The sequence below is a fragment of the Delphinus delphis genome, chromosome 12 (genome assembly GCF_949987515.2).
Source record: "Delphinus delphis chromosome 12, mDelDel1.2, whole genome shotgun sequence".
Lineage (NCBI taxonomy): Eukaryota > Metazoa > Chordata > Mammalia > Artiodactyla > Delphinidae > Delphinus > Delphinus delphis.
In genome coordinates, this window is record NC_082694.2 from 82,174,803 (window position 1) to 82,200,424 (window position 25,622).

The 25,622-nt window shown below is 42.2% G+C and overlaps 2 protein-coding genes and 1 pseudogene across 3 annotated transcripts in view; 1 reads left to right on the top strand and 2 right to left on the bottom strand.

Moving 5' to 3' along the window:
• The window catches only part of ROCK2 (Rho associated coiled-coil containing protein kinase 2), a 137,052-nt gene extending 124,759 nt beyond the window's left edge, over window positions 1–12,293 (top strand). The window contains exons 33-34 of the mRNA XM_060027086.1: window positions 7,535–7,634; window positions 8,890–12,293. Of these exons, the coding sequence (XP_059883069.1) occupies window positions 7,535–7,622 (88 nt within the window). The 3' untranslated portion in view covers window positions 7,623–7,634; window positions 8,890–12,293. The remainder of the gene's footprint in view (window positions 1–7,534; window positions 7,635–8,889) is intronic.
• LOC132435114 (pantothenate kinase 3 pseudogene) lies at window positions 288–5,933 on the bottom strand (annotated as a pseudogene).
• An 870-nt stretch (window positions 12,294–13,163) lies between the features above and the next one.
• On the bottom strand, window positions 13,164–25,029 carry SLC66A3 (solute carrier family 66 member 3). Of its 2 annotated transcripts, XM_060027639.1 has the most exons (7): window positions 24,800–25,029; window positions 22,023–22,105; window positions 21,879–21,948; window positions 19,333–19,390; window positions 16,747–16,867; window positions 15,973–16,014; window positions 13,164–14,278 (listed from the first exon to the last, which is right to left on the bottom strand). In XM_060027639.1, the coding sequence occupies exons 1-7, from the start codon at window positions 24,940–24,942 to the stop codon at window positions 14,187–14,189; spliced, it is 609 nt and encodes a 202-aa protein (XP_059883622.1). In that variant the 5' UTR covers window positions 24,943–25,029; the 3' UTR covers window positions 13,164–14,186. The 2 variants fall into 2 exon arrangements, 1 of the variants encoding a protein (XP_059883622.1); XR_009521563.1 differs by lacking the exons at window positions 13,164–14,278; window positions 15,973–16,014; window positions 16,747–16,867; window positions 19,333–19,390; window positions 21,879–21,948 and adding an exon at window positions 23,078–23,179 and having other exon boundaries at window positions 22,057–22,105; window positions 24,800–24,886.
• Between the last annotated feature and the right edge of the window lie 593 nt (window positions 25,030–25,622).

The window sequence follows — 25,622 nt, forward strand, 5'->3', positions numbered from 1 at the left end:
GCTATGATAAAACTAAATATTGTAGAATTAGCGATTATATGATAGTAATTGACCTGAAGAAACTCAAAGAATTCAGAGACACTGAAGGTCATTCCATGTACCCTGTACAAAACACCTAAAAATTAAATTTCTGTTATTAATATTGTAGAACCATTAATGCATAAATGCCAGGCTATTTTAATACCTGACAATACATAGTGCTTTATAGCTTCCAATGTGCTTCCATATGTTGGGTTGGCCAAAAAGTTCGTTTGGGTTTTTCCGTAAGATGTTATGGGAGAACTCGAACGAACTTTTTGGCCAACCCAATATATTCTCTTTTAACTTTCTATATATTCTTTCATTTGATCTTTAAAATACTCATGGAGTAGAATAGGTATTACTCTTTTTCTTTTTGAGACTCCAGAAAGGAAGATAATTTGTTAGATTCAAGACTATAAGAGCTATAGTTTTTTTAGTATATTTTATTCTTTTGTGCTGTTTGACAAGTTAATGATTTCACTACATGTGTTAAGACAGTTTACAAAGCAGTTTTCAGACCAAGTGAGGCATGTTTTCAATTACGTAAGTTTTCATGCTCGCTGACTTATAATTTTCTTGTCCCCCAGTTCAGCATTATGATTTATTTGAAAGCACATTTACTTTTGATTTTTGTCACTTTTTTTTTAGTTCTGGCCCTGCCCTTCGAATCATTCTTCACTGATTTTTTTTAATACATTTTGCATAGCAACAGTAAGTAATAGGGATTTCTTTCTCTCACAACTATGCATGTAGATAAAACTAATACCAAAACTGACTGTAAAATGTACAGGGATTTTTTTTGGAATTTTAAAATCTAATACGCTCTTGAAATTTTTAAATGTAAAGATGGGCAAATTTAAAATACAGTTTTGCATTTTATTATGCCTCTGCAACATTATTTCCATTGCTTTTAACATCTGTGCCTCCATTGCTTCATTAACTCACAAAATTGTATCTGTGTCTGTCCTTAGGTGAATAACCCTACCTTTTGCATTCCATTTTGGGTGTCACATTTTACGAGTAGCATACACAAATTGGAAGGTATACAGAAGAGAATTACTGAGAGAGTAGTGGGTCATTTGAAGGTGTTACATACACATGTAGCAAGTGAAGGAACTAAGGATACTTTAGTCTTCTGAGGAAGTGTTTTGAAAGGATGGGAGATCATAAATAACAATAAAGATTTAAAGGATTTTTCCTTGGAAGAACTAAGCAGAGAGGCATATTTTTCAGTCAGCTGGGAAGAACTATCAAGCAGTCAGATTTGCAAAATTGAAAGAATCGGCTTGCTGTAGAATAGTGAGTGCCCTGTCGCCACAGGTGTGCGCCTGATTTAGATGACTGCTTGGCAGAACTGTGAGGGAGCAGCGCTCCTTGATCTGTCCTGTGTATGCAGTCTGATGTCGTGTAGCATGGCTCTTGGGGAGTCAAGCATTGGACTGGATGGTCTACAATACCCTACTAATTTATAACTTATTCCTATGGAAGAATGGGTAGAGCTTTAAACGATTATCCAAGAAAACCTAGGAACAGAATTTCTGGTGTGTATCACCAGTAATTTAATATCTACCTCTTCATTTGTGTTTATTTAATATTAGTCTTAGCACTAGTCAGTCTAGCTTTTGTTGAACTAACTCACATGCTGTCTTTCTTAAAACAAATGTTTGGCTTCATTAGACATCATCAAATATATATATTTCTATACACACTAAAACATAGTATCCATAAATATTCATCTAATCTTTTTTTTTTATTCCTTTGTTAACAACTGCATCATTATATTTTTTTCCTTTGGCTTCTGTGACATTCTTTGTTCTGATTCTCCTTTTACCTCTCTTTGCAGCACTTCCCTTTTTCTGTAGTGAAGTGCTTTAAAGTAATAAGTGTTAGCTACTATTATTATATAAAATAACATAATTTTATTATATAAAATAATTTTCGAGGGCATATTATAATATGCTAGGCACTCTTCTCAGCGCTTTAACTGTACTAATTCATCCTCATAACCACCCTGTGATTTAGCTATTTATCTCTATATTTTACAGATGAGGAAACTAAGGCAGAGAAACATTGTGTGCCCAAGGTCACACAGCTAATAAGTAGCAGAGCCATGAGTTTAGATCCAGATAGTCTAGTTCCAGATCCTGCATTCTCAACTGTAATACTTCACTGCCTCACAGTGATTCAAGTAGACTTGAATTAATTGACATTTTATAAAGCAATGTATAGAAATGCTATTCTAGAAGAATGTTTCCTCGGTAATTTTGAATTAAAAATACTATGCTGGAAAAGTAAGAAATCTGTGAATAAAATGCCGACTTTTGATGAAGACAGTTTGGAGAGATCCTAATTTGTTCCAGTGCAAGACACAAAATACTGGTCCCTGCTGGGGGCATTTATCTTTAATTATCTTTTTCTTTAAAGATTTTTTTAAAATTATTTAAGCCACGTAGAAAAGTATAAAGCAAAAATGCAACCAATACTAGTTTATTCAGTTTTAAGAAATAAAGCATTGCCAATACAGTTAAAACTTAAGGGTGGGGGGAGCTATTATTTTATCATTATCTCATCTCTATTTTTTTCAGTTCTAAATATTAGAACATTAATAGACTAATTGGGAAAAAAATAGTAAAGTTATATACAACTTGAAGTGTCAAAAATGAACCCATAAATGAAGTAGAAGAAAATAGGGGAATATGTATCTGATCTTGGATTAGAGAAGAACTTCCTAATAATAAAAGCAAAGAAAGAGAAAAAGGTTGACTAACCAAAAATTAAAGCCTTGTAGGTTTAAAAACACCACATATTTTACAATACATCTGCGAAAGATGGGTTAGGATCTTTGTGCATGGAGTACTTATATAAGTCATTTAGAAAAAGGGAATTGACTCTTCCCAATATAAAAATTAGTGAGGAACATATAGGCATTACCATGAATATGAAAAAGTGATCAACCTGATTACTAAGCAAAGAAATTAAAATTAAAACTATATTGTAAAAATATTCTCACCTGCCAAAGTGGTAAGGATTAAGAAACTTAGTATTGGTGGGATGTAAAGAAACAAGCCCAATCATGTGCTGCTAAGTAGAACTCAAAACTAAATGCTAGGGCTTCCCTGGTGGCGCAGTGGTTGAGAGCCCGCCTGCCGATGCAGGGGACACGGGTTCGTGCCCCGGTCCGGGAAGATCCCACATGCCGCTGAGCGGCTGGGCCTGTGAGCCATGGCTGCTCAGCCTGCGCGTCCGGAGCCTATGCTCCGCAGCGGGAGAGGCCAGAACGGTCTCAAAAAAATGGCGGATCAGTAATTTCCCAGGCAAAGAAATAAGGTAAAAGACAGCTTTAGGCAAAATGTTATGTGTAGAGGCACTAGTTGTCAGAATTACCTATGTGTTTGTAATGTTGTCTTGGGTTAGGGTGGGGCGAGGGTAATAACAGGAAGCGGTAGAAGATGACACTGGAGAGAAAGCTCTGAGCCAGATTGAAAAGGACCATGTTCACTATGCTATAGGAGTTTTGATTTTGTTCTGATAGAAGGCTTTCAACAAGAGATTAGTATGTTTTGACTTAATGAGATCCTGAACTAAAGTATTGACAGTGAAAATGGAGAGAAGAAACCAAGTTAAAGATTCTTTTTTGTGTGTGTGGGGGGGGGACTATAATGCTTTTATTACCAGAATGTATGAAACATTGATCCTTTTATAATTCTGCAATACAGCCTCAGATGCCCATAGTTTCAAAACAACTCGTCTTTTAAATTTCCATAACATCCATTTAGAGTAAATGATTTTGTTGCTGTTCACAGTAGAAGACAGTCTTTAGCTTTGATGGTTCAGACCTAATTAAACAGAAATGGCTAACTTTGGGCCTAAGATAATAAATGTGGTATAGAGAGAAGAGCACAGAACCCTACCAATACATATAAACCATACTCCATTCAAATAGTCCTGGGACCTCACTGAATGGACTTTCAAATAAGTAATTAAGCCTCCAATTAAAAAACATTTTAAAATGTACTATCTGATAAACTTAAAATACAAAAAATGCAGTATCACCAATTATGTGCATTTTCTAGGATTCATTTTAAAATTCAGGCTAATGTTTAACAATAGTATTTCAATTAAATTATGGCATTTGAGAAAGGTTATACTTCTGGGGAAAGATCACATAAACGTGCTTTTTGGGAGAAGATATGTTTGGAAAGCAACAGTAATGGATAATTAATATTGCTTTAACATTTCTAAAATCACATAAAAATGATCATCTTTGATTGCCATTTCAGTGAGTTTCGATACAGGGTATGTTACTGTCCACTTACTAGTAACCAAAGCACACATAGAACAGACTTGTAAAAAATACTCAGAATCAATTCTTTTCATGAGCTAAACATTTCTGAGACTTTAAGATTCATGTTTGAACATACAGTACTGCAATGTTGGCTACATAAAATAAAATAAATAGAAGATCTTTTTCAGAGGAGGCTCAATAATCAGAGGCTGTATTGCATTTAAGGATTTAACACTGGCTGTATACAGAAGGGAAAGCATTTCACTTAGAAATATACTTCACATTACTGAAGCTCTCTTTTTAATATCGCAACATATAGCAGCTTACCATTCTGACACTTAAAAATCAACAGGAATAGTGCTACTCTTTTATCCTTTGGTTCCCGGTGACAAATAATGCAGTAATAACACCTCTGGTCTTCAGTTCCTCTCGAATGACATTTATTAACAAAGAGAAACCCGATGCTTTAGCTGAAATTTGGCAGCCCAAGAAGTGTACCAACTGCTCCAGAATACCCCTCATGCTCTAGAAACAATGCTTTCAGTTGACCTTTTGACAGTAATCCAGTGCATATGCCAAGAGTTTTATCGAGAGTAGTGACACGTAAAGTTTCCAACAAAGACAACTGTTTATTTTCTCATTAACAGCCCACATTCGTGCCACAGAACCCATGTTATTGGTGATGGTAACTAATGTAGCTCTTGCTAGATGCTGTTTACTAACAGATTCTCGCCTCTCCTTCTAAATCATATTCCCAAAACTAGACGCTGCAGCCCAGCCAGGCAGACCAAATCTTTCATATCTCCTCTGTAAATATCAGGGACCAGCTTGTCAGCTTGGGTGCTGTCACCTTTGGATGCCATTTCAAGAGCCTCTTCAAAACTTTCACAGCCAGTCAATAAACTACATAAACCCAGAAAGGTAGCCCCTCCAAGGCTTGTCCCAGTTACTTGTTCATAGTTGTCTTTGGAATGGACTGCTAAAATACTGACTGGGAACCAGTGTTTACTCCCAGCAGTGGATAGGGATCAGCCAGGTTGAAAGGCATCTTTTGGCATCTCTCAGGTTCTGAGGCATTAGCAAAATAATAGCACCCTGCTTGTCCACTGAAACTGACAGAATCTGTCTACAGCAAGCCCTTTACAAGGCAGTCAGGTTCATCCAGTTTGTGCAGGTGGGGGTTTCCAACTGTGTGAAAATCGTTTTCAGACTTGTCAGCACCACCTCCTGTAGCACATAGCACCGTGTGTAATGTTGAGAAGGTTTTATCTCTTCCCCTTTGGATAAAAGTAGGCAGGTCCTGGGTTGGAAATCTGATAAAGTGCAAGTTCCCCGTCCAGCCAAAAAGTGTTAAATCTTTCAGTTCAAGGCGTACATCCTGAATACCAGTGGATCCATAGGCTACATTAGAAGTCACGTATTTCCGGATACTTTTTAAGCTCTCAACTTCTTCTTCCTCTGCTGTGATATCGATAGGTTCAAAATATGAGCGCTTTACCAGAGTTCCCCCGATGTCCATGCCACACCATGGGAAAGAGGGTTTCTTGGCTTCCTCGATCTTCATGGCGTCGGCCGGAGGGACGAGAGGCGGCCTCGGTCCGGAGCGCAGAGGGCTATGGCGGCGACTCCGGTGGTGGCTGGGCCGCTTCCTCCCCTCGGGCCGGGCGGGGCAGGGGCGCCTGAGACGAGGCCCCGGCCCGGGGGGCGGACCCCCACCCCCACCCCCACCCCCACCGCCACGAGGGGCGGCTGGGACCGAGCGAGCAGGGGAAACCGCAGGCCTCGCCGCTCCGGGGCCCCTGCCGCCCCAAACAAAAGGCCCCGGGCCCCGAGCCGCCGCCCTCTAAAGAAAGATTCTTAAGTTGAAATGACAAGAATTAGATGACTGAGTGGGAGGGGAGGAGGGAGAGGTTTTAAGGAAGTCTCGTCGTGCATTACACTGATAGCCTAGTGATGACACTTTTAAAATTTGAAGATTGCGACATGGGCACACGCTTCACACATTCTTCAAAGGTTTTGGAAGGATATGAAATGCAGATTTTTCATAAAGTATGCTAAAGCGGTGGCTTGGATACCCAGGAAGGCTTACTGATCTCAGTCTCCCAAGTAGCAGTTGAAACCATAGCTAAAAGTTACTTTACATGTAAGCCTAAAAAAATTAGTATGAGTGTATGCTAGGCTGCGATATATTTTAAGTGAATAAATAACTATATCTAAGTTTGTGTGCTTATTAATCAAGTATTCTGCATTTAGCACATATTGGAGTAATTTGAGTCGGGTAATCATCCATCAACCTACTCTGTCAGTGATTCTCAAAGTCAAGGAGCTGCATCAGAATTCATCTCAGAATTCATCTTAAAACGCAAATACTTCCCCCCACCCCCCCACCCCCAATTTAATTATATCAGGATCTCTTGAGATGAAGCCTGGTAATATGCATTATACATAGCTCTGGATAAATCATACACACTAAAGTTTAAGAACCACTGACATAGTGACCATAGATGGGTCCTTGGCACAAATGTATTCATGAACGTCACAGTTATAAACAATGAGAAAGTTACTCCTATTTTTAAAAATAAAAATGATTGCACTATTAGATGGTTGGGTTGGGTTGGAAAGAAAAGACCACATATACCCCTGTTCTAAGTCCAGTTTATTTGGCCAAGATAAGTTGCTAATGCTGCTTATCTACCTGTGTTTTTCTCTTTATGTGTAATTTTTTTATGGAAGGCTTAACTTTTGGTGACCCGTTGAAAAAGTAGGGTCCTGCTGGAATTGAGAAAGCTACATTCTTAATATTACTCACCTTTCATACTAGGGCTTATGGTACAATTCTGCGAAAATGTGAGCTAACTGGGCACTTTTGTGAAGGGAACGTTGACACATACTGAGCTTTCAGTTCTTAAATCAAGCTGGGCATCAGGGTGGTTACGTCTTCATGTGGGCCCAGTGGAAAGAAGATTGTGTCTTACCTCTAAATATTATCTCTGTCCTCAGTTCTCTGGTAGCTTGGAAAGCATACTTGGTCAACATGATTATATGCATTTGCATGTAAAGAGAAAGAAGATTTCCCTGCGTGCTTCCATCTTAATTTTAATCATGTTGTTATCAATGAAGGGAAAGTTAAAATGCTTACAGCACAAAGTGTGATTTTTTGATCATAGCATATTAAACTGTTGTTTCTAAAGAGTGTTAGAGTATAAATTTGCAAACCTCCTATTGCAGATTGCTTGATTTGGCATTTAAAGACTGGGATTGGTCATTTGATGATGTTGATGGTGGTGATGATGATGACGATGTTTTTGATTTCTGAAGAAGTAAATGGGTAAATCAAAAAATGAGAAATGAGTTGTTTTAGTATTTCCAAGTAGTGCATGTGGTTTGCACTTTGGGTTTTCATTATTTTTGACCAGTTTGAAATTTTATTAAGTTGTTTTTGACAGTACTTATTTGAAAAGTAGTTTTCAGACATGTTTCTAACTGAAATTTCCATGTTAAGTATAAAAGTGAAATGCTATGTTCAGATTCTTTATTGGCTATATATTTTCAATGCAGTTGGAATTGTAATTTTTTATCTTAGGAATGAAACATGTAGAAATAACAAATGGAGCTAATTCTGTTACTTTCTGTTCATTCCAAAGAAGCCATATGCAGAGAAGTAAAATTTACAGTGTTTTCAAGTTCCTACAGCTGTATTAGTTTGTGAACATAGCATGGGATTCCTTTCTCCCTCCACCCCTCTCTCCTTCCCTCCTCTTTCCTTCTTTCTAACTTGCAAGAATTGAAACCATAAAAACTTCATAAGTCTAATAAATGCTGTGAACTAGCTGTTTCTGATTTGGCTTTTTTTGTGATGTGAAATGTTTACTTTTTGAAAGTTTAATGTTACTCTTGCTGAGGAATGCTAATGGTATGCTGTGAAAGCTCTTGTGCTTTTAGAAAATGTGGTTTGGTTAACAGCAGCTAAAAGGTTTGAATGAAAATTGAAACTCGTGCGTTAAACCTTTTATATGGAATGAATTTAAAAGAAGTAAGGTCTATCTTAACCTAAGCAACATGTTGCGAAATACATACTTAAATCACACATTATTGGGATCTGTTTATAACCAGGATTTACAGAGTAATTTTTACATATATTTACTATAACATGTTTGTTCCCATTTCATAGATGTAAAAAATGTGGCATAGGGTCAAACAGTCAAGTAGAACCTGGTCCATAAGTGCACTCTTCTTTCAGCTACATGAGGCAGCTAACAGTTAAACCCCAAGTCAAACTTGACATTCACTTGAATTATTCAGTGACATATTGTCTCACCCTAATATTCAGTTAACCATATTAAAACTTGTGTGTCATGTTTGTGGCCAGTGTGAGAAAATATGAGGAAGAATATAATTGCATGTACCTGAAAATGAGAAAAGTAATACAGTAAATATGTTTTATGCATGATTCAGGTGTTAAAAGTATAGTAGTTGGAAGACTATATAGTTTGATGTAAATGGAATGCCTTTTCAGAGAACTGATAACAATCTCTTAAATTATTGCACTGTATCAACTAACTTTACTTTCCTTTTCTTTCCAGCTAACTGCCTTCTATGAATGCAGTCATTATTCAAGGTGATCATATTCTTACAGTTGAAACAAGACTGAAATATGATGGCCCAAAATTTATTAAAAAGCTATATTTTCCTGAGAGACCGATACACACATATATGTTCCCTTTATTCCTGCAATATAAATTCTAAATGTTGGATAGATTTTTCTGGGCTCCTTTGGAGCAACAAGTTGAACCAACAGTGATTGGTTAATAGAGTAAGAATATCATGTGCAACTCTTCCAAACTTGTTCCATAAAGCTCTCTTAGCATCACTCACACTACATTGAATAAAAGGATTGAGAAGAGTTAAAGAAACCATCTTTTCAGCTTCAGCAGAGAGATTTCACCAGCACATTTGCCAGAAGAATCTGGGAATGGACTCCACTACAGTGATATAGACTGCATCTTTAAGAAGTGACCATTATACTGTGTGTGTGTGTGTGTGTGTGTATGTATGTATATATACACATGCGCGCGTGCACACACACACACACATCTATATAGTACTGTAATACTGCAAGAGGGTTTTTTTAACTTCCCACTTTATTTTTTTATAAACATTAATCAGATATCATTACTTACTGCAGTTGCAACTATGCATTTGTATAAAGCCATAATGTTGGAGTTTATATCACTCATTTGTGTGTACCTGATGGAAACTGCATGTTCATGTTTAAGCAATTACTGTAACAAGTTTGAAGTTAATTATATCAGTTTCCTAATGCTTCATAATAGGCAACTTTACCCATTTTGAATGCCTTAATTTAATTTTTTTCAAAATCTCCACCCTTTTCTGTATTTAAAAAAACAAAAACAAAAACAAGTGTTTACCAGCGCTTAGGATGCAAATTTGCTTTGCAGAAGAAAAATAGTGCACTATTTTTACACATAATAGTTATCAATGTCAGCCTATTTTGATTGTATAAGAGAATTTTTTTTAAGTATTGGTGATAGAAACAGTAATGGATAGTATTGGAACTAATATATCTTTTATGTATATCTATTATTCATCCAACCCTTTTTACAGACCTCAGTATTAGTGTGTGACTATGAAATGTTTTCTTTTAATTTCTTGGCTACCCTAGGTATGTTTTTATTTCTGATAAAGATATTTGTGACTATTTTTACATTTTCACACTCAAGTTTCAAAAATTATCTCAAATACAAAGAAAACTAAGACATACTGTAGATATATTTTAAATATTTAAATGTGATTCCTTAAACACACAACTGTGTATGGCAATATTTCAGTATTGGGTTAAGAAAACTGGTGACTAGGAAGAAGTTGCCTCAAAGGCACTTAACTTGATTTTTATTTTTTTAAATGCTGTTAAAGTTAACAGTTTATGCAGGACTATTCCTGCTTTATTTCTCATTATCCCAGAAAAGTGTATGTTTTATACTGCTACAGTGTACATCAGTAAGAATCAAGTTAAAAAAAATTACGTAGTCTTTTATCAGTCTTTCTTTATATACATACACATACACAGAGTTTGGTGTGATATTGAAATACATCATCTAATATTTCTATGAAGGAAGTAGACATTTTTCATTGATTCCTTCTGGGGTCAGTGTAGGGTGTTTAAAGAGTTAGATCCCCAGTTATAGATACTATTGTGGAAATTGAAGAGTGGCCTTTGGCTACTGATGTATTGAAACTGAATCTTGTTATTACATTATCCAGGCTGCACTCTTTCATGCTGTCTGTGCTAAAACTAGAGATGCATGCCAGTTCCCTTGCAGGTATGTTCTGGTTTGGGGGCACAGCTCTTTCTTTTTTTTTTTTTTTTTTAAGTAAGATTAAAAAATGAAAAATATATAAAATTTATATAGAATAAATATTTCCATTCATTAGACTTGTTAAAAGGAGACTGAATTAATATTTTATATAAAGATTTTGTTACACTATGGGAGGCTCTATCATATTATTCTGAATTGGAGAGTATATATATATATATATATTTTTAATAAACTTTATTAAGGTGAAATAATTTGAAGTTTACACATGAGTAATTGAAATATTTGAGTAAAAATGGCAAAAGTTTAAATTTTGAATGCTGTATATATTAAAGAATATGGAGAATCATGGTGTGATGCAACTATATGAGGAAAATTAATGTGAAGTTTTTTTGGGGGGAAAAAGATATCCTAAGGAGCGAAAAAAATCTCTCCATGAAGATTCTTCACATTATATGGTTTGACATCAGGATTTATAAGGTGGTTTGTTCAACTAATGGAAATGTGCTTAATAAAAAATTCTGACCTTGGGTAAGAATTTGCTTTATACCCTGTTGCTGGTTTCATGTACATACATGAGTGCATACACCCATCCAAATGCTCTCTTCCCAACACTCGTTAAATATATGACATTGACTTGGTTTAACAGCCTGATTTCGTGCCAGCTTCTCTTTTTCTTGAGGCTCCAAAACTTCCAAGATAAATTTAAGACCAAAAGTTGCTTATTTTGTCACACCTTGATTTCTCCTAGAGCCATAAATACCTCCTTTTGAGAACTAAGAAGTAGTGAATACTGGGATTTTCTTAGTTGGATTGTTTTACTTTTGTGGGAATAGTGAGACAAAGTGGAAGGAACACTGATGCCAGGGTTACTGTCGAGGATTACTGTATAGCACATTTTTGAAAAGTATTAATTAAACAAATGCTATCTAGAAGCAACATTTAAAAAAATCTGTCTGAAAGTTTAAAATGCTCTGGAGCTAACTAAAGGATAAGTATACCAATAAATCTAAAATAAAGGTTAGTGTTTTGTAAACTATGCTAGAGTTAACACCATTCTGGCTCTGAAGGAGCTCCTTTATCCCAGTTTATGTGCAGATCCTCAAGAAGAAATACTCTAGGTTGCCAAACCACAATTTAAGAAGTTATGCTGCTGCTGTTAATCTATTCTTACAGGATTTGGGTGGTAAAATAGAGAAACTTGGACACTATATTACCTTATTGAAACATACTTTAAATAACATGTTTTAAAAATCCGATGATAGCAAGTCACTTCTGAGTTTCTCGGTCTCTGTTGACACTGCTACTGACTCACCGCTCCTCCCCCAGGATAAGATGTCAGTTTCCCTATATTGTGAAGATACCATAGCTGGTTTGTAAAGCACTTTGAAGATACGCACTGTGTGACAGTGCTGAATATTATGCTTGGGGGGCCTCTCCTTGATTCCCTTCCCCATAATAGTTTTGTTTGGAATTGTAATAAGTTATGAACTGCATGGTTTAGATAATCATAAATATTGGATCAGCTGTCCCCTTGAACAAAAATGATACCCCTGATATTTTTTAATTTTGTTGCATCTTTGTAGTAATGTAATTGTATTTTATGCCTGCTTTTTATATTAAAAAATTAAATAAAAGAAATTAAGACATAAGCATTTTCATACTTTTCCTGTGAAATAGTCCTGGAATGCTGCAACATTCTAAAATTTACCCCCCAAAATTACCTGCCCTGAAAGATGGATATAGCAAAGAAGTCTCAACTAAGGTTACCGACTTGGGTATCTTCAGCCCTATCATTTAATCCATGGAGAATACAAAATCGAATTTCAACTAGGCGTTTGTGTCTGATTTCATGTCAGTAGTTTAAGGGGCATGCAAACTTGAGAATCTCATTTGAGTGTCGATAAAAGAGGCAGGGAGCCTGTTTGTTAGGAATACTGTGCTGACAGGTGGTTTTCTGGAAAGCACTTTTTTGGGGGGTCTTTTCTAGGATACTTGCTAACCATCTGATCTGGCACAGGTTATTCAGTCTGGGCTTCAGTGTTTTCATCTGTAAAATGGAGATTGTTCACTTACAGAATTGTTGCGGGATTAAGTATGATGATGTGTATAGAATATCAGGTAGCTCTAATGTTTGTTCCTTTCCCTCCCAAAGGGGAGAAATGGAGAACTCTTCACCTAGGATAGTATATTTTCTTTAAGGAGTTGCTTTAAGCATTGATAAAGTATATCTAAATAAAATATGTTGGACTAAAAATCACATAATTTATACTAATGGTCAGATTATAACTGCATATGAGAAAAGACTCATTTGGATTTTCTTAAATGATAACTATGATTTTTTAAACTACAGAGTGATTTATTATTTACTTTTAGATGCCACGTTTCTCTTCCTGCTGGTCCCAAGCAGTAGTTCTAAAAGGATCAACCACAGTTTATATTTTTTAAAACTGCACTTTACATAACCTAAAACTAATCACATTTAAACAATTGAGTTTTAAGACTCAGAAGAGTTCAAAATAAAGTTTATTTTACATAGGAAACAAACATTTTCTAGTAAGCATCATTTACTTACTGCATATAATAGAATAATGCCATTCAATTATTAGGGGAAAGAGAGTTCTTAAAATGTTAGAGTTGATAAGCTTTTACAGAAAAACACAGTGTACAGTAATCTTAACATCATGTTCAGAGTATGATACTATAATGAGAATAAAATCCATAAGAACTTGGTAGACCCCAGCAATACCCTGCACTGCACATACTTTCAACAGGCAAAACCTGGTCGAGGTCAGCTGTATTTTGTAGCAGATTCCAGTAATGGTATTGTGTAGGTGTGATCCTTTTAAAAACGGCAGCATTGTGCTTGAATCAAAGTATATTGGGATTGCCTCTTCATGAGTAGAGACTGCAGGTACCTTTTGTTACGAATTACTTGAAGGCACAGTATGAAGTTACTGTGGATTACTTTGGTATATGAATTCAAGCCAGTTAAATTTTTGCTTGCCTTCGTATCCTTGCTGTAACCTAAGGAGGTTTTATACAGTAATATGATACAATAAGGCCATCCTGTTATGTCTATATTACAAACATTAGTCCCAGAAAGTGAACTCTGGTAATTTACTACAATTCCACTTGAGCAAAATCCCACTCCATTCATGTTTGTGTTGTGGAGAGGATTCATTTTTTAAAAGATTGTGAAAGCTGAGGAGTAGATGTAGTTAGCTCTTCGGAGGGAACTTAATCATGACTTTAAGAATAAGGGTCAACGCTGTCTCCTCAAAATGGGCTTCTTGGGAGGCTTCCATCAATCAGCAGCCTTCTCAGAACTGCAGATGTCTGAGCCCTACCTTAACCTAATGAAGTGGGGACAGGGATTTTAAAAATCGATGTTTTTAAACAAGCGTTTAAGCGGGCTCTTCCAAGTCTAAAATACCTTTGGCACGGTTGGCTAAATTTATAAAAGACCTGGTTTAGCAATGAGCTTTTTTTCCCTCTGGTACAGTTATTCAAAATCCACTCTGTATGTGGGAATAATATACCCATCATTCAGACTTCACATCGGTCTTCTGGTAGTGAAGTATTGTAGCTGCTACCCATGTGTTTAAGGCCAGCATGATCACAAAACGTATAAGAACTGAAATCAGTCAGAAAGAAGAAGTATGTGTTAAAAAATACCGTTTTCACATAAAACAAAATCACCTTCTCTAAGGAGAAGCCCACCCCCCGCCCCCCAAATGAAACAGAACTATGGATCATGTGGACTTTTGAACAACTTTGGTTCCAAATATTTCTGGAAAAGTGATCTTCCTATCATGACTACCTTTGGTCACTTGGCCTGACTTCATGAATAATTTCATCCTAAATGCTTAATTTGGAGGAATCTGACTCTGGTTGGTGAATATTACAACTTTTTAAAACCCCGTTACTCATTTTCTAAGTCTTGAGGGTGACGGTGTCTCAGAACATTGCATGTTAAGTAAGCAAAGGTGGTACACCGCACTCAGTTAAGGTAATTGTGAAAAACTAGCCCAAACGTCAAAGCATGTTTTATATTGAGGTAACCATGAAAATGTGGCTCTTTGTTAAAAAGAGAAAAATAACCTTAGTGACTTGACAAACACTCCTGATAAATAAGGTTTATGAGATTTAATGTATCTTTGGGGTTGTAAAACACTTTTAAGATAGCTAAACTGTTTTTAAAAGATTCTTCTCAGATCTATCGATCACTTTCAGGAACAGCTGTCCCCTTAGATACAGAACAAATCACAATTAACATGAGGTTTGTTTTGTTGTTTAATTATGGTTCGACTCTCCTTTCCAAGCAGAGAATTCTTGAAGTCCTGTAGGGAAGACTCAGGTCTCTTTTCCCTTCCCCACTTGACCCAAGTTTATGCTTTGGCCAGAACACTTTTACTCCTTCTCTCAGAGCTGATGGAAAGTATTTGAACCAAAGATAAAAGCCTCCGGGAAGGGACTAGCAAATGCACCCTGCTGTTCCGTGGCGATATTTCTCAATGATTAGCTTATTTAAAAGGTCTACACGCCAGGGACATATTTCTAGTCTTCATAGAATGGGTGACACCACCTGTTTTAATCATTTTCCAAAAATGTATATGCTTTATTTGGGAGTTGAAAACTCAACCTAAGGAATTAATGAAATTCTCTTTAGGTTAACCCAGGTATATTTTATTTCCTCCTCCATCACAGTATTCCTTTAAAAATAACAGAACAAGAACATGGAGTCGAATGATTACGTCACTGCCTTTCCTGCTGCCTGTGGGCAATTCTCTGAGGCTCTGGACCATCTGGCCACTACCACCTCCTTCCCTCGCATTAGACTCGCCCCCATGCTCTCCCGCCAGCCCCACTGGTGCTCCCTCCATCCTCTTTGCTCATGACCTCCACACATGCTGCTCCTGGTAGCAGTCTCTTCCCTCCTCCCGATCTCTCTCTTCAAATTAATCTCCCCGGCTCCCTCCAACTAGGTCAGTTTCCCATGTTCGGTGCTCATCCTGTCCTACTCTTTCAAAAAATGTTTCACAATATTTTTCAATAGCTAATTGTGTGATGACTTCACTGTTCATTTCCACTGCTGGTGTGGAAGCTTCACGAAGATAGGAATCTACTATCTTGTGCATATTCTATCCCAGGTACAGCAAGCAGATGCTTACTACTATACATGGTGACTGATGAGGACCAAGAGTGTATTGTCACTGGCCTCCAGTGGGGCCAACTGGCTCCGTTAAACCCTAAGACAGTTTACAAGTGAAGGAGGCACAGATGGCATAAAATTCAAAAAGCAAGTGAGCAGAAAAATATTTTGCTTACTTGTCAGATCACTGGTGGTCATTAAAGTTGTCATTATTCTTGCTGTAAAAGCAAAATTTCAGCAATAAATATCAACTTCTCAGACATTCTGGTATTCAGCTAATATCTTTCCGTTTTAAATGCAGGAATATATGCTAACTGTTCTTGAAAGATTTGGGTAGAAGAGAACGCTGGATGGAGAAAATGGGCCTTTAAGATATAGACGAAACATGAAGAAGTATAATTCAAATATCTAAAACTAGTAAACCTAATTAATGTAATAGCTCTGAACTTTTAAAATGTTCCTACCTAAATATAGCATGTATTCATTTTAGGTAGTTCCTGCAAGAATCCAAATGAGCAGTGGAAATTCTAAAGTTGAGACCAACACTGGCTCCAGAAGAACTCCACTGCTGCAAATTATATTCATTCGCAAAAGCCAGTGTATGATTCTCGTCTCTCGAATCTGTTACATCATAAACATTCACATTTTTAAAACAAGCTAGTGGATTCAATATAACCAAACTCATGATGCTTTTCAAACAACAAGAGAGGACTGTTAATATTAGGCCAGATTTTTGGAGAAAAGTGCTTTCACTTTTTTTTAGCAACTGGCAGAAAATGGAGAGTGGTGTGCATTAAATCAGCCTTGTAAATATGGATACACTGGGAGGGTCTATCTGAATAGTTACTTGCAAAGGATTTAAGCTCAAGGGTCTATGACATAACGCACTCCTCTGGGTAGACACCCCACACTGACAAAGGACACCCCACCAATTAGAGGCTTGTTCTTACCCGCACAGGTATATGAAGCAAGGCTCCACGTGACAGCACTCACGGCTCCCGAGTCCCTGCTTTTCCACAGGTACTGGAGCTGTGCAAACTTACTGGCTGCACTGATGAAAGTACATAAATTCTGTTTGAAGATAAAACAGGAGAAAGTTAGGAGTTCCTTACTTTCACCAGAAACTAGATACTGAAAGAGCACCAGATACTTAAAGCATTCTTTTTTTTTTCTGGCTGCGTCGTGTGGCTTGCGGAAAAGGGCTGAGTCCTAACCACTGGACCACCAGGGAATTCCCTGAAATCGCTTCTGAAGCCCAATTTTCATGTCAAGTAATAACCAACTTGTACAAGGACAAAACCCAAGTTTCGTGATAAAGAATGGACGCAGCAGTGGGACATTTATGTATAACCCACCAATTCCACTGCTTAGTGAGTAACTGATGGGCAGCAGGTAGTTGGAAGCTGAAAGAAAGAATCTGCAATGGCTACAAAGGCTTATCTGTCCCCACCTGCCAATAACAAATAGATGTATAGATATTATGGTGTTTTTAGAGCCTGGGGGGAACCATGCTGCTTTGCACTGACAGACTCAGAAACTCAAAGCAGCAAGCTGGAGCTCATGGGCTCTGGGTTTCTGGCTGTTCTGATGAGCCACGTGGTGAGGCTCCTGCCCTCTGCTCCCCAGCAAGGTAAGAGTATAGCACCCTCCACCCTAAGCCGGGCCCAGGCTGCTGTTCACCAGGCTTTACATCAGCTGAAACATCCCGTCAACTGGTTTCCCGTCTTTAGAATCATGAAGTGGTCTTGTTTGGGGGCATAACCAAGGCCTGCACAATCTTATGATACACATTCAACTGCAGATTATTAGGTTTTCCCATAACACAGAGTCTAGTAGAGAACAGGACGGGAAAGGTGAAGGGTGCTCAGACTGTTGCGCTGGTCATTTTTATTTTTATTTATTTATTTTTTTTGCGGTACGCGGCCCTCTCACTGCTGTGGCCTCTCCCGCTGCGGAGCACAGGCTCTGGACGCGCAGGCTCAGCGGCCATGGCTCACGGGCCCAGCCGCTCCGCGGCATGTGGGATCTTCCCGGACCGGGGCACGAACCTTTGTCCCCTGCATCGGCAGGTGGACTCTCAACCACTGCGCCACCAGGGAAGCCCACGCCGGTCATTTTTAAGTACTTTAACCATATCTTTGTGAATGAACTAAGAGGAGGTGATTTATCAATTTATCTAACCACGAAAGTACAATGTAGGACTTCTGTGGAAAACATCTGTCGGTCCGAATTGGGACTCGCTCTTGAAAGCCATAGAACTGTAAACCTTCTATAACTTGGGTTTTTCATGAATTCAAACAGCTTCCCTCCCCTACAGGATCCTAGGGTTTGCTGCCCCGCGGGAGCTCTGAAAGCCAAGCTCTTTCTCCTCTCTGGGGCTCCAGGACCCTCAAGCCAGCCACCCTGTCCCGAGGCCCCAGTGGCTGCTGTCGAGTTGGCACCCAGGAAACACATGTTGTGGACAGTCCCTGCTTGACAAGGGAAAAAGGAACTACAGTTTATGAACGATTAGAGCATCACCGTGTGGTCAGAATAGAGCATTCGCTGAGAAGGGAACAGAAGAAACAGAAAAACCCGAAGCCTTTGGACCTGATTCCTGACGAGCCTATAGCAGCATATTCCCGGAATGATGTTCCTGGGGGTGAAGGAACATCACCCCCCAAACAACCAGACCTGCACCCACGTGACCACAGTGGCAGCTCCGAAGAGCCTAGAGATGACCTATTTGTAGGGCAGCCAGATTTAGCAAACATACAGGACTCCCAGTTAAATTTGAATTTCAAATCAACGACAAATAATTTTTTAGCACAAGTTTGTCCCATGTAATATTTGGGACATAATTATACTAAAAAATTATTCGTTGTCAGTGTGGTAACCCTACTAATCTGCTTTCCCTATGTCATAAGGTTGAGAGCCAAGTCCACTTTCCAACTAGATGTTGGAGGGAGGATGGGTGGAAGTTCAGGAGTCTTGGTGGGGCAGGCAGTGACCACCGATTAGTTCTGCTTCTTTTCCCATTGGGTGGAAAAGTTCACGTCAGCCACCATTTGGTCAAATGCTTCCTGACCCACGGCCAGAATCCTATTCTCACAGCAGGGAATTTTTGGCCCTTAACCAAGCAAGGAAAAAGAGTATAGGGCTTACCCTTTTCCAAGGAAGAAAAAAAAAAGTGCGGGGGAGAAGTTAGAAAAATAATGAGTACGTGGCCCATATGTAATTATTTACCTGATAATAACCTGAAACTCTTTAATTTATGCTCAGTTCTTCATTCTACTACTACCTACCCAATCTCAATCCGGTTCTCTAGGGCCCCAAAAAAAGGGAAGTAAAAAAATTGTGCCGTACATTTAAGTGAGAATAATGTTCTTAATATTTGGATAGCACTGGGCTTTCATCCCACCATCCTTTGGTACAGCTGAAAAATGAGCAGGTTGAACATTTGATCTATAAAGTTTTTTGCAGGGCAGGTGGCGTGGAGAGAAGAGGTAGACAGACTGCTGTGAACACACTTTCTTCTCCATGGGCGATTTACTCACCATGGCCAGATCTATGATCCACTTCTGCAGGGTGAGGATGAACCAAGCAGACACACAGCTTACCATGTGCTAAGGGACACAGCAGTGGCTTGGCCGGCAGCTCCACTCCCCTCCCAACCCCGTGCGTGTGGAAACAAACCGAGACCAGAGAGGTTACACACCTAAGCTAAGTGTGGAACTGGGAACAGCTCTGCTAGACCTCGTCAGATTCAGAAAAGACAAAAATGATCCAAGTGAACACCTTCTAGGAGTTCAAAAGCACAGAAGCAGATTCTGGAAGAAAATTACAAAGAACCTTGTATTCTCGGACCGATCCTAGGGCTGGGAACGTCCCTGATGATTTTAACTGCCAGTTTAACTCCTGACCACGCAGACCTCTCCAACGTAATGTCAACAGTGAAGTACTTAGGTTCAAATGATAAAGCAGGTGTCTTCTGCAAAACTGGTGTCACGTGAAGCTGTTTACTGATTTCCTCTTTCCCACTAACTCCAGTGTAAAAATGACACGGCTGGGGTGAGCGATGCTAGGAGATGGGAGGAATGATACCAGCTTTTCGTCAAGCTCATTGATGCTGCAGGAAGACAGCCCGGCTAGAGAAGCAGAAGCAAACACAGGGAGGTGGTGGCCAGGCCAGGGAGGGGACGGCCAGGAGCCTCTGCTGTGAGCTTGGGCAAGTCATTTTCCTTCTCTGGGCCTTGGTTTGCTTATCTGCAAAATTGACTTAACATTCCCTGCCCTGTCTACCTTCTCATGGCTTTGTGGCACATCATAGGGACCCAACAGGCAGCTGTGATTATAATTAATAACATTATTTAAATGAAGAGATTGAAATAGACGATGCCCTGTGCTCAAAGTCAGTAGAACTAGATACTAGTCAACACCAGAAAGGCAGCCTGAATCTAGGTGGATGGAATCTTGCTTTTTGAACACTCTCTAATTCAAGTCTTAAACTAATGTTGCCCAATTTTGTACCACTGCACCTCATTCCATTCATTCCAACTATACATTTTACAAAACTTCAGCAGTAGTAGCAGCAATTGAGATCCTAGAGACGACTCATTTGTAGGGTGGCCAGATTGAGCAAATAAAAATACAGGACGCCAAGTTAAATTTGAATTTCAGATCAACAACAAATACTTTTTTAGCATAAGTATGTCCTGTGTAATATCTGGGACATACTATTACTTTAAAAAAAATGCATTGTTAATATGGCTGCCCTGCTTATCGGCTCTCTGTAAGTCACAACTGGCAGAAGGAGGTCATAAAACATCTTGCTGATACTACGGAGTTGCCATCAGTACCCAAGTTTTCTAATCTACGGCCTCACCATTTGCACAAAGATAAGCGGTTGCTTTTATTTAAAAAGTAAATCACACAATGCTTTTCATTTCTTCAAAGTGCTCTGTTTCCAAAAACCTTTAACCAGCTGGGGCTGACCTCGAAGTGTTGAGGGGCAGTAGAGCCACACGATGCCTCTTTTTTGCAGAGGGAAACTGAGTAGGGGGCTTACAACTGCATTGAGCAGCAGAGGGTCAGGGCTCAGTCCGCACCCAGCTTCCCTCTGCAGACAGGCTTTCAGCACGAGAGCCACCACGACCCTGCCGCGTCCTCAGCTCGTCCTGTGCTCCTGGTATTTTCGTTCTGGAAACAACCCTAAAAGGTAGGCACTATGATCCCTCTTCACAGATGGGGCAACTGCAGCTTAGAGGCCAGTGCCCAAGGCCACCCCGATGGCCGTGGCACTGGGAGTTCCCACCACTCCACGCCCACCTCCTCACATGCTCAGCGCAGACCGGGCCTGGCCGTCCCCTCCCTCTTTCCTCCACCCTGAAGACAGATAAACAAACAGCTCAGATCATTTCACAGATGCGGCAGATTAACTGATTGCCATTTAAAAGGCTTTCTTGGCCTTTGAAGGAGAGTGAAGTTCAACAAGAGAATAAAAGAGCTTTTATAAGGAGAGTGAAGATGGAAGGCTGGCCCTCGTTCACAGAAGATGCTGAGTGATGTGAGCAGGGATAGGTCTGTGTGACTGACCAGAATCCACGGAGACCTTCCTAATGTCTTGACTTTCACTTTGAACCAGCCATCAGGAGCCCAGACCCACCAACAGGCAGTAAGAAGCCAAGACGACCAAGTGTGTTAGTGGCAGCGTGTTACACGCCAGACATGCTCGTTATTACATGGGGACATTTGGGGGGGAAGGAAGAAATATCTCCCTTCCCCTAAAGAATACATTTGGACATGTCGCTCCTAGCAGGAGTGCTTCTGCAGCTCAGCAGTGAGGTACTAAGTCTACCTGGTGGGTCAGGGCACCATGGGGCTCCCTAGTCTCAAAGGGGTGGCCCCTGGGCAGGGACTGTTCTAGAGCATCTCTAGGCTGTGGAGATATTTGCTCAAATGGAATCTTGCATTGGAGATTTTTTTTTTTTTTTTTAGTTACACCAAAAGAATACATATCTGGTAAAGGACCCTGCTTAATAACATCCTGTTAGCAAGGAACACCCCCAGTTCCATCTCAGATTCTCAGATGCTGAAAGGATACAGGACGATGTACGGTGCTGCCCGTTTCACATCCCCCTTGAAATGGAAGACACACAGCAGGAGGATGAGATCTGGAAAAGAAAGGCTCTGAGTGAGAAGAAGGAGGGGCCCCGAGGGCCGAGGCTGGGCGCAGGGGTTCGCTTACCTTGTGCAACGAGGATGGGGTACTCCAGGTAGGTTAGCAGTGGGTACTCGTAGTAACACTGGTACCGGAGAAAGACCAGGAACCTGGGGAGAGGGAGGGTGCATCTGAGCTCAGACCAACCTGACCCACAGCCGGGAGGCCTGGCCGCCACCCAGGAGCACAGGTTCATTTGCAAAACCCTAGAACTGGTGGCGGGAGTCTGCAAATGTCAAGGAGGGAGGTACAGAATAAGAAGGATGAAATATCCATTTTTAATCATCCCCCCAATTTCTGAAGCTGGGCACTGGTGTCTGTCAAGTCCCTTGGATGGTCAGTTACAGACAAATTTTATGAATTTTACAGAACCACTGAGGAGGATGAGAAGAGACAGGGCTTTCTGGACCCGGGCCTGCCTGTCTCTAAGGCTGGGCTGTTTCGAGACCCCAGGCAGATCCCTCAGAAGGTCGCACCCAAGAAGCCGCACAGGCCGAGAAAGATATCTGAGGGGGGCTGAGAGCCATCCCTGCGTGGGGCTCCATGGGCAGGGCTTCTAAGTGACTGAGCACGTAGGGCCCAGCAGCGAGCTGGGGAGGCTATGTTTTGAAGACGAAGGACATCCCTAGATGAGTCTGGTGGCCTCCCAGAGCGCTGCCCAGGCTGGCGGTGGGGACAGAAGGGACAACTCTTCAGTTCCTCAAGAAAATTCGAGCTCTGGACAGGCTTCAGCCTGGAGGGGTGGGAGACACAGACCCCAGAGTCCCATTCCTCTCAGAAGAAGAGGCCCCAGCTTCCTGCCTCCCCAGCTCACACCCGGCCAGCTGACTCCCTCAGAACCTAAACGCCCTCACTGTCCCCTCAGGGCCTGTCTCCATCCCCGCACCTGCTCCCCCAGGGTGAGCCAGAGCCTCCACAGGCCACGTGGACTTCATGGCTCACACACTCCAAGCCAGGACGTGGTGCTCACAAAGCCCCACGCCCTCATCAGGCGGCACCTGGGTGACCCCAGCCGGCGCTTCCCCCCACCGCCTGCTGAGCCCCCCTCCCGACGCTGCCAGGCCTGGTCCCGCAGGCATCACCTGCTGAGCGTGGAGCCGTAAGTGGAGCGCAGACTCCGGGGCTAGGGTGCTGGGCTCACGATCCCCGGCTGTTACTAACCTCTGGGGCCTCAGCTTCCGCATCTGTGAAATGGGGACAACATGCTCTGTATCTGCACACACGGATGCTTTAAACATGTTACCTAAGGTCACGTCTTCTGCCTCTTTCTCTGGCCTCACTCCTTCCAGTCCAGCCTCCAGGCTTCTGACCACAAGCCCCCTGCCTGGAGGGCCCCTTTCTCTACAGGGCTACCTCCTCTCCTGCCTGAGGACGCCAAGGTGGCTACCCTCCTGGGGTACAGATCAGGGCCTCCCCCGCCCCAAATGGGGAACTTCTCCTCCCAGTAATTATCTGTTTTCCTCAGAGAACTGGGGTGGCTCTGAGGCAGGATGTGCTTCCCCAAGGGGCCTGTGGCTCAAACACATCCTACAGTTGGCCCCTCAGATGGGGGTGTCCCGGGTGGGACCCCGCAGGTCCAAGGGTGGCCCCTCACCCCTTGTGCCCTGGAGGTCTCCTGTTTCTCCCTCTCTCCCCCCTGCCTTCCTTCTGGCCCAGGAAACCAGGGTCCACTGCCCCTCCGAGGACTGCTTCCGCTGAGGACCGGCCCTCAGAACCGCCGGAGGGTAACTGGGGTCCCCGGGCTGGTGAGGAGCAGAGGGGAGGGGGCCCGGCCTTGCAGGGAGCTAGACTGCTGGCTTCACGTCTTCCCCATCAAGTCTCACAACTCTGCTTTTCACCGTTCAGGTCTTTATTACTATTATTACTTTGCTTATTTAAAGGAGTACTTTTTAATTTTTTTTAAATTGAGGTATATTTGACATACAAGATTATATTAGTTTCAGGTGTACAACATAATGTTTCAATATTTGTACATATTGTGAACTGATCACCACAATAAGTCTAGTTAACATCCGTCACGTTCAGGTTTTTAAATACTGGATCAGGGCACCCATCCCCGATTCTGATAGAAAAACCGGCCCTTGGAGCAGTCTCGGCTCCCGCTTTTCAAGCGCCAGTTAAAGCCCAAGTCCAGGTCAAGTCCTCCTCTCCCTCCCAAAAGCTCTACGTTCTCTGACACCCCGCGCCCCCCCGCACCCAAAGGTGTAACTTTTTTTTTTTTTTTTGCGGTTCGCGGGCCTCTCACTGTTGTTGGCCTCTCCCGCTGCGGAGCACAGGCTGCGGACGCGCAGGCTCAACGGCCATGGTTCACGGGCCCAGCTGCTCCTCGGCATGTGGGATCTTCCCGGACCGGGGCACGAACCCGTGTCCCCTGCATCGGCGGGCGGACTCTCAACCACTGCGCCACCAGGGAAGCCCCAAAAGTGTAACTTTTAAAAGCCGGAGGGTCCAACCTCTCATTTTACAAGCGAGGAAACCGAGACCCACGAACGGAGGCGGGGATGGTGGGGGGTGGCTTTAGGGAGGATGCAGATGAGAGAGCCTCGACGTGCAAGCGGCCTTGCTCAAAGCTGCATGGTTAGTTTTGTCACTAATGGGCGGAGTGATGATTTCCTTGAGTGTCGGTTTTCTTATCTGTAAAATGGGCGTGCGCCGTCTTTCGTTACCGCGCAAGGCTGGGGGAAGCAGCAAATTCGGAGGGGAAGTGAGAGGCCCGCGCTTTCGGCTCCGCTTCCCCCGCCCCGACTGTATTAGAGTCGAGGGTCTCCCGGGCTCCCGTCGGCTCCAGATCGCCCCGGCCTTACCCAGCCAACTCCAGAAGTAGGCTCGGGAGGCTGATGCCCCGCGCGCTGCGCGCCCCCAGCACGGCGAAGATCTGCGGCAGCTTGAGCGTCGCGCTCACGCCCAGCACGCTCCAGTTGCAGAACCACAGCAGCCGCGTCTCCATGGCGCCGGCGAGGCTGGGACTCGGAGACTCAGAGGATCCGGCCGCCGCGCGAAGGGGAGCCGCTCAGCACTCGGCCGCCGGGCTCGCCCGGTCCTTCCGCCTTCCCTTGTCCCCTCTCCAGGCCGCTCAGTCGGGGTCCGCCCCTCCGCCACGATCCCCGCCCAGAACCCCGCCCAGGGCCCCTTCTCCCGCCCTTTTGTCTGCGCGGCGCCCGTCTCGCCCCGAAGCCTCCCCAGGTCCGCCCCGTCCCCGCAGTCGCTCCGCCCCTCCCCGCTAGCCCGGCCCATCCCCGGGAGCGCTCCGCCTGGAGCCGCCCCTCTCGGGTCCAGACGGCCGGGTCCGCTCCTCTTCCCTCCCAGTCGTCTGTCCCCCACCTCGCCCCGACCCCTCCCCAGGCCCTCTCCCTCCGCCCCGGGGTCCGCCTCTTGCCCAAGGGGCAGGTCAACGCTGGCCTTTGCGTGATCTGACCGCTGCTGATTCACTTTTCCGTGTTAAACCAACTCGTGCAGTTCTGAGCCTGCGGGCGACGTCTCTCGCTTTCCCACGGGTTGGATGGGCAGAAATTGAACCGCAGGAGGGCAAAGGGGCACCCCTCACGGGGGAATGGGCCATTTTGTTGGGATTTTTCACTCCTGAAAAGTGTTTTCCTTTGTTTTTCTCACTAAGCATTTCAGAGGTAA

Excerpts from the sequence above, each read along its gene's own strand:
- SLC66A3 (XM_060027639.1), bottom strand. The coding sequence starts at position 24,942 with ATGGAGACGCGGCTGCTGTGGTTCTGCAACTGGAGCGTGCTGGGCGTG. Across the intron at positions 16,015-16,746 it reads TGCTTCATATACCTGTGCGG|CAAGAATAATGACAACTTTA; the intron begins GTAAGAACAAGC and ends TTGCTTTTACAG. Across the intron at positions 14,279-15,972 it reads GACCACCAGTGATCTGACAA|TTCTTATACGTTTTGTGATC; the intron begins GTAAGCAAAATA and ends GACTGATTTCAG.